This window comes from Triticum urartu, chromosome 5A (genome assembly GCF_056163025.1).
Source record: "Triticum urartu cultivar PI428250 chromosome 5A, HENAU_Tu73, whole genome shotgun sequence".
NCBI lineage: Eukaryota > Viridiplantae > Streptophyta > Magnoliopsida > Poales > Poaceae > Triticum > Triticum urartu.
In genome coordinates this window covers 397,790,158-397,803,147 of record NC_141877.1, presented here as the reverse complement: position 1 = coordinate 397,803,147, position 12,990 = coordinate 397,790,158, and the positions used below count along the sequence as shown (strand labels likewise).

General features: G+C 42.7%; 1 protein-coding gene across 1 annotated transcript; it reads left to right on the top strand.

Moving 5' to 3' along the window:
* The first annotated feature begins 11,720 nt into the window (after nucleotides 1-11,720).
* On the top strand, nucleotides 11,721-12,283 carry LOC147971574 (uncharacterized). The gene is made up of 2 exons (XM_087522808.1): nucleotides 11,721-12,088; nucleotides 12,178-12,283. Exons 1-2 carry the CDS (start codon nucleotides 11,721-11,723, stop codon nucleotides 12,281-12,283), a joined length of 474 nt encoding a protein of 157 aa, XP_087378934.1.
* The last annotated feature ends 707 nt before the right edge of the window (nucleotides 12,284-12,990 follow it).

Sequence of the window (12,990 nt, the reverse complement as noted above, 5' to 3'; positions counted from 1 at the left end):
GGTATCTTCACCTCGACCAGTAGAGCAAAGAGTTGCTCCTCAACCCACTGAACCTACTAAAAATGAAAATGTCTACTTTGAAATTCCTTCGGGTATGATAGAAAAACTGCTATCTAATCCTTTTGCAGGAGATGGAACATTACATCCTGATGAGCACCTAATATATGTGGATGAAGTTTGTGGATTATTTAAGCTTGCAGGTATGCCCGATGATGTTATCAAGAAGAAGGTCTTCCCTTTATCTTTGAAGGGAGATGCATTGACATGGTATAGGCTATGTGATGATATGGGATCATGGAACTACAAATGATTGAAATTGGAATTTCATCAAAAGTTTTATCATATGCATCTTGTTCATCGTGATCACAATTATATATATATATATATATAATTTTTGGCCTCGCAAAGGAGAAAGCATCGCTCAACCTTGGGGGAGGCTTAATCATCGTTATATTCATGCCCCAATCATGAGCTCTCAAGAGAAATGATTATCCAAAAAATTTATGCTCGGCTTTCTGATAACAATCGCACCATGCTCGATACTTCTTGTGCTGGCTCTTTTATGATGAAGACTATTGAATTCAAATGGGATTTACTGGAAAGAATTAAACGCAACTCCAAAGATTGGGATCTCGACGAAGGTAAGGAGTCAGGTATGACACCTAAGTTTGATTGTGTTAAATCTTTTATGGATACTGATGTTTTCCGTAAATTTAGCACTAAATATGGACTTGACTCTGAGATAGTAGCTTCTTTTGTGAATATTTTGCTACTCATGTTGATCTCCCTAAGGAGAAGTGGTTTAAATATCATCCTCCCATAGAAGTAAAAGTAGCTGCACCTATTAAAGTTGAAGAAAAGACTATCACTTATAATGATCCTATTATTCCTACTACTTATGTTGAGAAACCACCTTTTCCTGTTAGGATAAAAGATCATGCTAAAGCTTCAACTGTGGTTCGTAAAAGCAATATTAGAACCTATACACCTCCTGAGCAAGTTAAAGTTGAACCTAATATTGCTATTGTTAAGGATCTCTTGACTGATAATATTGATGGGCATGTTATTTATTTCTGTGTTGAAACTGCTAGAATTGCTAAACCTTGTGCTAAAGATAAACATAGACCTGTGGTAGGCATGCCTGTTATTTCTGTTAAAATAGGAGATCATTGTTATCATGGCTTGTGTGATATGGGTGCTAGTGCTAGTGCAATACCTATTGACTTATACAAAGAAATTATGCATGATATTGCACCCGCTGAGTTACAAGATATTGATGTCACAATTAAACTTGCCAATAGAGATACTATTTCACCAATTGGGATTGTTAGAGATGTTGAAGTCTTGTGTGGGAAAACTAAATATCCTGCTGATTTTCTTGTTCTTGGTTCCCCACAAGATAACTTTTGTCCCATTATATTTGGTAGACCCTTCATAAACACTGTTAATGCTAGGATAGACTACGAAAAGGATGTCATTACTATTGGTTTAGGTGATATGTCTCATGAGTTCAACTTTTCTAAATTTTTTAGACAACACCATGAAGAGGAATTGCCTAGTAAAGATGAAATTATTGGTCTTGCTTCTATTGCCGTACCTCCTAGTGATCCTTTAGAACAATATTTGCTAGACCATGAAAATGATATGTTTATGAATGAAGGAAGGGAAATAGATGAAGTGTTCTTTAAACAGGGACCTATTCTGAAACACAACTTGCATGTTGAAATCTTAGGGGATCCTCCGCCACCCAAGGGTGATCCCGTGTTTGAGCTTAAACCATTGCCTGATACTCTTAAATATGCTTATCTTGATGAAAAGAAGATATATCCTGTTATTATTAGTGCTAACCTTTCAGAGAAGGAGGAACAAAAATTATTGAAAACTCTGAAGAAGCATCGTGCTGCTATTGGATATACTCTTGATGATCTTAAGGGCATTAGTCCCACTCTATGTCAACACAAAATAAATTTGGAGAAAGATGCCAAACCAGTTATTGATCATCAATGATGGCTGAATCCTAAGATGAAAGAAGTGGTAAGAAAAGAAATACTAAAGCTCCTTGAGGCAGGTATAATTTATCTCGTTGCTGATAGTCAGTGGGTAAGTCATGTCCATTGTGTTCCTAAGAAGGGAGGTATTACTATCGTTCCTAATGATAAAGATGAATTGATTCCGCAAAGAATTATTACAGGTTATAGGATGGTAATTGATTTCCGCAAATTAAATAAGGCTACTAAAAAATATCATTACCCCTTACCTTTCATTGATCAAATCCTAGAAAGATTATCCAAACATACACATTTTTGCTTTCTAGATGGTTATTCTGGTTTCTCTCAAATACCTGTGTCAGCTGATGATCAATAAAAGACCCCTTTTACTTGCCCTTTCGGTACTTTTGCTTATAGACGTATGCCTTTTGGTTTATGTAATGCACCTGCTACCTTTCAAAGATGCATGATGGCTATATTCTCTGACTTTTGTGAAAAGATTTGTGAGGTTTTCATGGACGATTTCTCCGTTTATGGATCATCTTTTGATGCTTGCTTAAGCAACCTTGATCGACTTTTGCAGAGATGTGAAGAAACTAACCTTGTCTTGAATTGGGAGAAGTGCCACTTTATGGTTAATGAAGGTATTGTCTTGGGGCATAAAATTTCTGAAAGGGGCATTGAAGTTGATAAAGCTAAAGTTGATGTTATTGAAAAGATGTCGTGTCCCAAGGACATCAAAGGTATATGAAGTTTCCTTGGTCATGCTAGATTTTATAGGAGGTTCATTAAGGACTTCTCAAAAAATTCTCGGCCTCTGACTAATTTATTACAAAAATATATACCATTCGTCTTTGATGATGATTGTGTAGAAGCATTTGAAATACTTAAGAAAGCATTGATCTCTGCACCTATTGTTCAACCACCTGATTGGAATTTACCTTTTCAAATTATGTGTGATGCTAGTGATTATGATGTAGGTGTTGTTCTAGGGCAAAGAGTTGATAAGAAATTAAATGGTATTCAATATGCTAGTAAAACTCTAGACAATGCCCAGAGAAATTATGCTACTACAGAAAAAGAATTCTTAGCAGTTGTATTTGCTTGTGATAAGTTCAGACCTTATATTGTTGATTCTAAAGTAACTATTCACATGGATCATGCTGCTATTAAATATCTTATGGAAAAGAAAGATGCTAAACCTAGACTTATTAGATGGGTTCTCTTGCTACAAGAATTTGATTAGCATATTATTGATAGAAAGGGAGCTGAGAACCCCGTTGTAGATAACTTGTCTAGGTTAGAAAATGTTCTTGATGACCCACTACCTATTGATGATAGCTTTCCTGATAAACAATTAAACATCATAAATGCTTCTTATACTGCTCCATGGTATGCTGATTATGCTAATTACATTGTTGCTAAATTTATACCACCTAGTTTCACATACCAGCAAAATAAAAAGTTTTTCTATGATTTAAGACATTACTTTTGGGATGACCCACATCTCTATAAAGAAGGAGTAGATGGTGTTATTAGATGTTGTGTACCTGAGCATGAACAGGAACAGATCCTATGCAAGTGTCACTCTGAAGCTTATGGAGGACACCACGCTGGAGATAGAACTGCACATAAGGTATTGTAATCCGGTTTTTATTGGCCTACTCTCTTCAAGGATGCCCATAAGTTTGTCTTATCTTGTGATGAATGTCAAAGAATTGGTAATATTAGTAGACGTCAAGAAATGACTATGAATTATTCACTTGTTATTGAACCGTTTGATGTTTGGGGCTTTGATTATATGGGACCTTTTCTTGCCTCTAATGGATATACACATATTTTAGTTGTTGTTGATTACGTTACTAAGTGGGTAGAAGCTATTCCAACTAGTAGTGCTGATCATAACACCTCTATTAAGATGCTTAAAGAAGTTATTTTCCCGAGGTTTGGGGTCCCTAGGTATTTAATGACTGATGGTGGTTCACATTTTATTCATGGTGCTTTCCGTAAAATGCTTGCTAAGTATGATGTTAATCATAGAATTGCATCTCCATATCACCCACAGTCTAGTGGTCAAGTAGAATTGAGTAATAGAGAACTCAAATTAATTTTGCAAAAGACTGTTAATAGATCTAGAAAGAATTGGTCCAAGATACTTGATGATGCATTATGGGCCTATAGAACTGCATATAAAAATCCTATGGGTATGTCTCCGTATAAAATGGTTTATGGAAAAGCATGTCACTTACCTCTCGAACTAGAACATAAGGCTTATTGGGTTATTAAAGAGCTCAATTATGATTTCAAACTTGCTGGTGATAAGAGGTTATTTGACATTAGCTCACTTGATGAATGGAGAACCCAAGCCTATGAGAATGCCAAATTGTTTAAAGAAAAAGTTAAAAGATGGCATGACAAAAGTATACAAAAGCGTGAGTTCAATGTAGGTGATTATGTATTGCTATACAACTCTTGTTTAAGATTTTTTGCAGGAAAACTTCTCTCTAAATGGGAAGGTCCTTACGTTATCGAGGAGGTCTATCATTCCGGTGCCATAAAAATCAACAACTTCGAAGGCACAAATCCGAAGGTGGTGAACAAAGAATCAAACATTATATTTCAGGTAATCCTATAAATGTTGAAACCAATGTTATTGAAACCGTAACCCTGGAGGAATACATAAGGGACACTTTCCGGAACGTTTCAGACTTCGAAAAGGAATAGGTATGTGGTATGGTAAGTAAACCGACTCCAAAACAGTTCTAATGGCAATTTTTCTCCGTTTTGGAATATTTAGAAAAATAGAAAAATAAGAAGCAGTCCGGGAAGGACACGAGGGTGGAGGGCGCGCCCCCTGCCTCGTGGGCACCTTGTGCGCCCCCCGGACTCCGTTTTCTTGCACGTTACATATTTTGGTCGGTGAAAAATTATTATATAATCTCCCGGAGGTTTTTACTCCTGTATCACACAAATATCTCCTTTCTTTGTTTCGAGCTGTCTTGCTGCAGATTAGAGTAACATGTCGTCCTAGGATTCGGAAGGAGAAAGCTATGTGGCTGATTACCTTGTAGATCCTAAGGTCTATGGGGATGTGGAGCATTGTGGTTGGACTACAGAATAAGAAGAGGACTATGAACCCAAGGGAAGGGAGGAGATGAGCTCAGAAGATGATGAAGCCCCATTACCTCAACCTGGGGACATGCATGTGGAGTTCAAAAAGTCAAGCCTCCCGGATAGAGTAAAGAAACCTAAGATCGAGTTTATCCCTTTTCGCCTCTTGGAGGAAAACAAGCAAGAACTATGCACAAAGATACTGAGCCTGGAGCAGGAGATTGATGACCTAAGGGACCAAAATTCTGTCCTCAAGCATAAATTAAGGAAGAAGCCTACGCCATCAACAAAACCATCACCTTCTTCACCAACAAAGAAGAACTGAGCATCGGGTATGGGCACTCCCCTTGGCAACTGCCAAGCTTGGGGGAGGTGCCCCTGTATCGTATCACCGTCACTTTTATCTTTACCGTTTTTCTTAGTTCAATCCGTTTAGTAATATCTTTATCTAATGGAATAAAGCTTTGGTATGATCTAGTTTTGATTTTTGCTTTATGATCCCTCTATGTAATCGAGTCCGTGAGCTATATATAATAAAGTTTAGTGTTGAGTCAAGGGCTTGATTATCTTTCTATGATCTTGAGTGAATAAAAGAAAAGAGAAAGAATAAAAAGAAATAAAGGAGATCATATGGATCTTATGGGGAGTAATGAGCTCACATATAAAGAGTATAATGATTAAAAGTTGTTGAATGTTGACAAACATAGTTTTGGTCATCGTTGCAATTAATAGGAAGTAATAAAGAAAGAGAGGTCTTCACATATAAATACACTATCTTGGGCATCTTTTATGATTGTGAGCACTCATTAAAATATGACATGCTAATGAGTTGACGTTGGACAACGAAGACAACGTAATGGGTTATGTTTTCTTACATCTGAGATAAATTATATTGCCATGGATCATCCAACATGATTGAGTTTGCCTTTCCCCTAATGCTAGCCAAATTCTTTGCACCAAGTAGAGATACTACTTGTGCTTCCAAATACCCTTAAACCCAGTTTTGCCATGAGAGTCCACCATATCTACCTATGGATTGAGTAAGATGCTTCAAGTAAGTTGTCATCGGTGCAAGCAATAAAAAATTGCTCTCTAAATATGTATGATTGATTGGTGTGGAGGAAATAAGCTTTATACGATCTTGTGATGTGGAAGAAATAAAAGCGACGGACTGCATAATAAAGGTCTATATCACAAGTGGCAATATAAAGTGACGTTCTTTCGCATTAAGATTTTGTGCATTCAACCATAAAAGCGCATGACAACCTCTGCTTCCCTCTGCGAAGGGCCTATCTTTTACTTTTATTTCCTACCTTACATAAGAGTCATGGTGATCTTCACCTTTCCTTTTTACATTTTATCTTTTGGCAAGCACAATCACTACAAAAAAATACACTTCCGTGATGATACGTGTTTGTCACAGTAGGTCGCTTTTTTGTCATGCATGTACATCCAGGACAAATTTATGATAGAATCAAGATAGTCATACATGTGTTGTCGTAGAAGTGTTCCATGACATTACCAAAATTATCATCACGGAAGTGTCCACTTCCATGACAATAAATCGCGCGTCACAGAAGTGTTTTCGTCAAGGGTGACCGACATGTGGCATCCACCGTAACGGAACGCCGTTAAGCTATCGGGTTGGGTTTTGGATCCGATAACCCGTTAACAGCCCCGACCAATGGGGATTTTCCACGTGTAAAATCATCACATAACAGTTAACACCGGCTTTATAATGCCCTTCTCCATGTCAAGGGAAGGATAACTCAAGAATTTCAGCACATAATCTTCTTCATAAGCATTGCCTGTACTCTACATTTTGTAGAGAGGAATTATAGATATGATAATACTGGAAGGGGTAGAGGATAATGAAGATAAGATGCAGATTGATGCTACATAATCAACTACCAATCCCTGGACGTACAAGCGTTATAGGACAAAATGTACTGACAAGAGCAATGGGCTACACTTCTGCACTGGCATTGTCTGTGTATTCTACTTGTTGGTAAGATTACATATAGATCTGATCTTTTTTAGTAAATGGTGGGTGAGGGAGATAAGATGCAGAATGCTACAAAATGAACCAATCCCTCTTCCCATAATACAAGAGTGTTTTGAACACTGGTGTACTGTACAAAACGTTCTTATATTATGGGACGGAGGGAGTAGCTGTTAATGTAAGTACAGTGATAGACCACGTTCAGTCCTTACAAGAGGACTGCAGAGCTAAACCTCTTCAAAAGCATTGGGTTGATTCTAAATTTATGTAAGAGTCCATACGGATCTTATAATGTCCACCAGATGGACGATTACGAGGCTAACATGTGCAGTGATGCTACATAATCAAACAGCTATGAAAGTAAATATGGTCATACAGGGCAAGAGGTACTCACAAGAGCAATGCAGTGTGCAGTATAGTTGCGAGATTCTATGGTCCCATGAGAACGAATGTTCTTCTGCTAACAGTTTTCGTACAAGTGATACATTAAGGCAAATGCAGAAATGTAGTTCAAATTGTGATGTGATATCATAGACAGTACCTTACGCTGCAGCCGAGACCAATGTGTAACAAGATTATTCCAGTCACCGTCGGATAAATGTAGCACCGGAGACTTTACAGAAATTTCGTTCAGAGGCTTGCCATCAAAGTGCGCTTGCCTCAGGTAGGAAGGATACTTCATCAACGAGTGCTTGAAAAGCGCAACCAACCCTTGCTCGTCATCACAATCCAGTTTGCGCCTTGCCTATTTAAAAGAATGAAATCTCGTGTCTTTTGTCAGCAGAAACATATGCAGTAATGACCATGAATAACATTAGTACATTACTTACGCGTAAGTTGCGGAGGAAGACTGGAAATTGTTCTGTGTCTGCGGTATAATCTTTCCATGAAGGAAAGATGCGCACAAAGTTCCTGACAACAACATAAGCTTTGTCTTCTAAACTGGGAAGAAATGGAACACGGGTCCTATTTGCTGCAATTGGGGCTCTCTCTAGTTCGAAAAGGGATTTGGCAACTGGATTTGGTGTACTCTTTGCTGGAATGGGGGTTTTGCATCGTACAGCTGGTGCTATGTCAACTGGCATAATCATACTGTTTGCTGCAGTTGGGGTCTGCTGAGTTGGGGCAACAGAAATGACCAATGTAGTAGGGCTAGAGTCTGCTAGAGTTGGGGTATTTTGTGGGTCAGGTGATATTGCAACTACACCTAATGGGCTATTTGATTTATCAGGTGCCACTACCTTTTCCAAATACTTTGCTTGTGCTCCTCCACGATCAGCAATCGCCCTCTTCCTTTTGAACGTCTGATACACAAGAACATCATTTGAATGGATAAATATGGTATGATGACAGATGGAATATGTACTGAAAATGGATAGGCAGGGCGTATTCACATACACGATGCGTAAACTAAGCTAATGGCAGTTCAACAAAGTAGAAGCAATGCAAAGCATCAGTTGCAAGATATGTGCGAGCAATGTAACCTTGGAAAGTTAGAGCAAGTACCTTGATGGGTGAATAAGATAGGGCATCTTCCTCTGACTCCTCCACTAGGGAGCTACATTGACTTAGGTCTCCCTCTAGCTAAGAATCACTGTTAGGATCATATTCTGAGCATGAATCTGTAGGTGGAGAGTGTTTGCATTGCATTGCATCCATACTTGATTTCAGTCCCTTAATGCCAAGTTTGACAGCCATGGCATTGTTCTACTTTATTATTTTCAAGCGCGCAAGCTCATAATCATTATGATGCTGTTCAGAATTTGAGATTCATGAAAACATAAAAGGTAGTCAGATTATCTATGGAATGCATTGCGGTTTCAACTCGGAGAGTGTCTCCCTATAAACCCCTGCATATGCAAAGTTCACCTCCCCAACCGTGCTGACCAGACCACACACAGAGATACACACCCGAGCGGCGAACATGCATTTTTGAAACTAATTTAGGAACATTTAGCTGACCAATTAAACAACTCTGTTGTAATAATATCAGATTCGTATTTGAACAATTAAGCTTGTTTAGCTTGATGGGTGGAGCAGTGTTATTATGAAATGAAACACGTATTCTGATCGTATAGTGATCATAAAAGGGGGAAACTCTAAGCATATATTTTTTAGCAAAAGAGGGTTTCCCCTCTGATTTCTATTAAAGAAACCACCACGGAACCAACATGATCAATTAAACCCTAAGCATGATCAATTAAACCATATTATGGCTGTGCCATGGCAGATTTGAAGCTGCAAACCGGAGAAATGATATTTAGCATCCATTGTTTGCTTCGAACTAAGAACTAAATTCTAAGAGCTGAAAAGAAAGTAGAGTAAACAAGTTAAGATCTATTTTCTAGTTCAGATCAAAAAGTTGAGGAGATATGAAGTACCACCTCTCTTGTGGCGCCGTGTAGGCATCGGGGGTGCGATGGCTGTCGTGGTTCTAACTCTGACAGTGAGGTAGGGGGGTATGTATGGAGAGGCTAGATCTCAGCTATGGAGAAGCTGTAAATACACCAGGATGTACGAGTTCAGGCCCTTCGTGGAGGAAGTAACAGCCCTACGTCTCGGTGCCCGGAGGCGGTCGACTGGATTATGTGTGTACGAATTACAGGGGTGCCAACCCCTGCTACTAAGGAGGGGGGCGGCTTATATAGAGTTCGCCAGACCCCTCCGGTCCTCAGTAATGCAGGGTGAAAATACATTAAGACTGGGCGTTACTGGTAACGTCCCTATTAAAGTGCTATGATGACCATGAAGACTACTTAATGGCCGACTGTTTGCTTGCAGAGTGACTTTAGATCTCCTGTCAGTCGAGTGGTTGGTCTTCGTAGTCGAGTGGTAGCTTCCTGGTCTAGTGTCTTGAATCCATCGAGTGGGATACCTTCAAGTCGATTGAAAGGTGACTTTTTCCAGGGATGTCCTTGGGTAGGGCTCTTAGGACAGGTCCATGCCCCTACCCTAGGTACATAGCTTCATCATTAGCCCCCGAATGGATCGAGGTTCGAGTCGGGAAGGAGTTGGGGGTCCTTCCAACTGGTCCTTAGCGTTATACGAATGTCTTGTACTGGATCAGTCGTCACGGATGACGTTGTCAACTTCTTTCCGTCACCTTGATCCATTCTTGGTCTCTCATCGAGTGAATTTCCTTACTTGTGGAATACCGAGTGCCGGCACGAGCGGGCTCTTCAGTTTGATGAGTTGTTCTGCAGCCCGCGGATTTTGCGGGATTCGAATTTCGGGAAGCGAGTGGGACGGGGGCGGCCGAAGTAATCGGATGGGATAGGATGAAAGCTCCTCGATCTCCGCGCCACCTTTTTGGACACGTACCGCGCGCGTGCCTGTTGCGGGATTTGACGGGATCGCCTGGGCCTACCGGTCAGCCACTCGAAAGCGGCTCCTTATAAGTTGCCGGCTCGGGGCTCCCCAACAGTGTGCTCTCACCTTTCCTTCTCCCCCCGCAAAGTCCTCCGCCACCTCCGCTCTTACCCTAGCGCCGTAGGTCCGTTCGAGCCTCGCCGGCGACGATGGTGAAGGACAAGACGTCGGCTTTGGAGCGCGCGAAGAAGGCGGCGGTGCAGGGGAAGGGAAAGAAGTCCGCTCGGGGCGGATCTTCCTCGAGGACTGCTCTGCCCAGGGATTGGATCCAGGGCGACTGGATGCCCTCGGTGATTCGGCAGGAAGATCTTGATGACATGGTCGAGGGGGGAGTCATTCCCCATGAATCCGCGCATCTCCCGGGGGGAGAAGTCGAACCCCAACCTCGTGACGGTGAGTGCGTCCTCCTCGCCACCCATATCGATCGCGGATTTTCTCTACCTCCTCATCCTTTTTTCCGGAGCTTTCTGAACTTCTTCGGAGCGCAGCTCCACCATTTCACTCCCAATTCCATCGTGTATCTTGCGGCTTTCGTTTCCTTGTGCAAAAGTTTCTTGGGTTGCCGCCCTCATTGGGGACTCTTTAAACACATCTTCACTTGCCGTTCCCAATCGGTAAAGAAAGCCAAGTCGAGTGACGAACGGACGCAAGTGATCCAGCTATGCGGGGGCCTGGCGATCCAGATGAGGGGCAAAAGTTCATTCCCGTCTATCACCTTTCCCGAGTCGGTCCGTGGTTGGCAGTCGACATGGTTTTATTGCCAAGACCAGGTGACCCCAGGGCAGTCGATTGGTCTTCCCCCTTTCTCTCTGGACCAAGCTCAAAAGCCTGCCTCTCTGAAAGTGCTGCCGGAGGAAAAGGCGCAAGTCAAGGTGCTGGTTGGTCGAGTGGTTCAGCTTGTCCGAGACGGCGTGACCGGCATGGACCTGCTGGAGGTCTTCCTTCGGAGGCGCATCCAACCGCTTCAGGCTCGTGACCACCCTATGTGGCTGTACTCGGGTCTCGACAACACCACTCGGCTTCACCCAGAGGAGGTCACCGACGAGATGCCGGAAGGGTGGCTATCGACCATCACAGGGAACAAAGACAACCCCCGAGGAGCCAGGAGGGTTGTCCCGCTTGACAGTACATATGAGGTGGACCAGGTCTGACCTTGTGTTCCCGACTAAGATCTTGCTTTCTTCATTTGCTCTCTTTGAATCGGTCGACTGACTTTCGACTTGTCTGCTATTCTCCAGGAAACTACAGAGATGTACTCGACACCCAACGGAGCACAGGGGCAGGCCGAGGAAGGGGAGGCGAGCGGAGGCGAAAGCGGAGACGAACAGGAGGAGTGGGAGTCTGACGGCGAAGGAGAGGGAGACGACGGCGTCGACTCCAGCGAAGAGGAGGAGGAGGGGGAAGCTGGACCTCCCCGCTCGGAAAGGCGATCCAAGCTTACACACGACCCTGCACGGGAACGTGGTAAGGCGACTGCTCCCATTGGGCAGTCGTCGAAGCGCCCTCGGACCTCTTCTCCAGCGCCGACTGAGAAAGCTCCCAAGCACCCCCGCGCGGCGCCGTCCAAGCCACCCAAGGCCCTGCCCAAGATGAGGATGACTGTCCCCACCATTTCTGGGTAATGATAGAACTTGTTCTCTTTTGTCGACCGTGGACGGATCCTTGGTCGATCCACTACGCCGACTGACGGTCTTTCAAAATTTGCAGTGCTGCTACTTCTGAGATCTCCGCCAAGGACGACGATCGAGAGATGGAAGATGCTGTTACTTCCAACCCTGGTATGATTACTGATGTTCTGCCTTCAATCGACTGACGATTTCTCATAACTCTGGTCGATTGAATTTTTCTCGTAGCTCCTCCTCATGTTATTAGCCTTCCTGACGACGAAGACGAAGCGCCGCTGAGAGTGAGGCAGAACAGGAAAGCGTCGGCTGGCGAGACTCCACAATCCACTCCGGCGCCTGAGGCCATAGCTCGAGACGGTGGCGATACCACCCGGGCTTCTGTGACTTTCGCCAATCCTCTGGCGAGTGCGCGGCCGTCGACATCGACCGTAAATCCGCCTTCGCTCTTCGCCACACACCACGTCCCTGAGGACCAAGTGGGTGCAGCTAAGGAAGCTATACGCCAGGCAGGCATCATGATGGAGCAGGTCAAGGTGGTTCGAGAAGCCAGCCAAGCGGCTTATGACGCGAGTTCAGCTCTTCAGAGTAATGTCCAGGTCAGTCGATTCACTGCTTGTTCTGTTAGGGTATGCTGTCTGAAGAATCTCTATTCCGAAGATCTTTTAAATCTGTACACCCACTGGGTGTTTCTGTTAAGTTTTTTGGTCGAGTGGGGGCACGCTGAGTGCACCCACTGGGTCTAGTCCCCGAGACTACGGTGGACTGCTGGCAGTCGACTGTAGTCTTTATATTGCGTTGCTATAGTTTTACTCCTTCACTCGGTCTGGCCAGGCCATGTTGAATGAAACTGAATCTGGTCGACTGCGGGCAGTCGAATTTTTTTTCAAAACCAGTG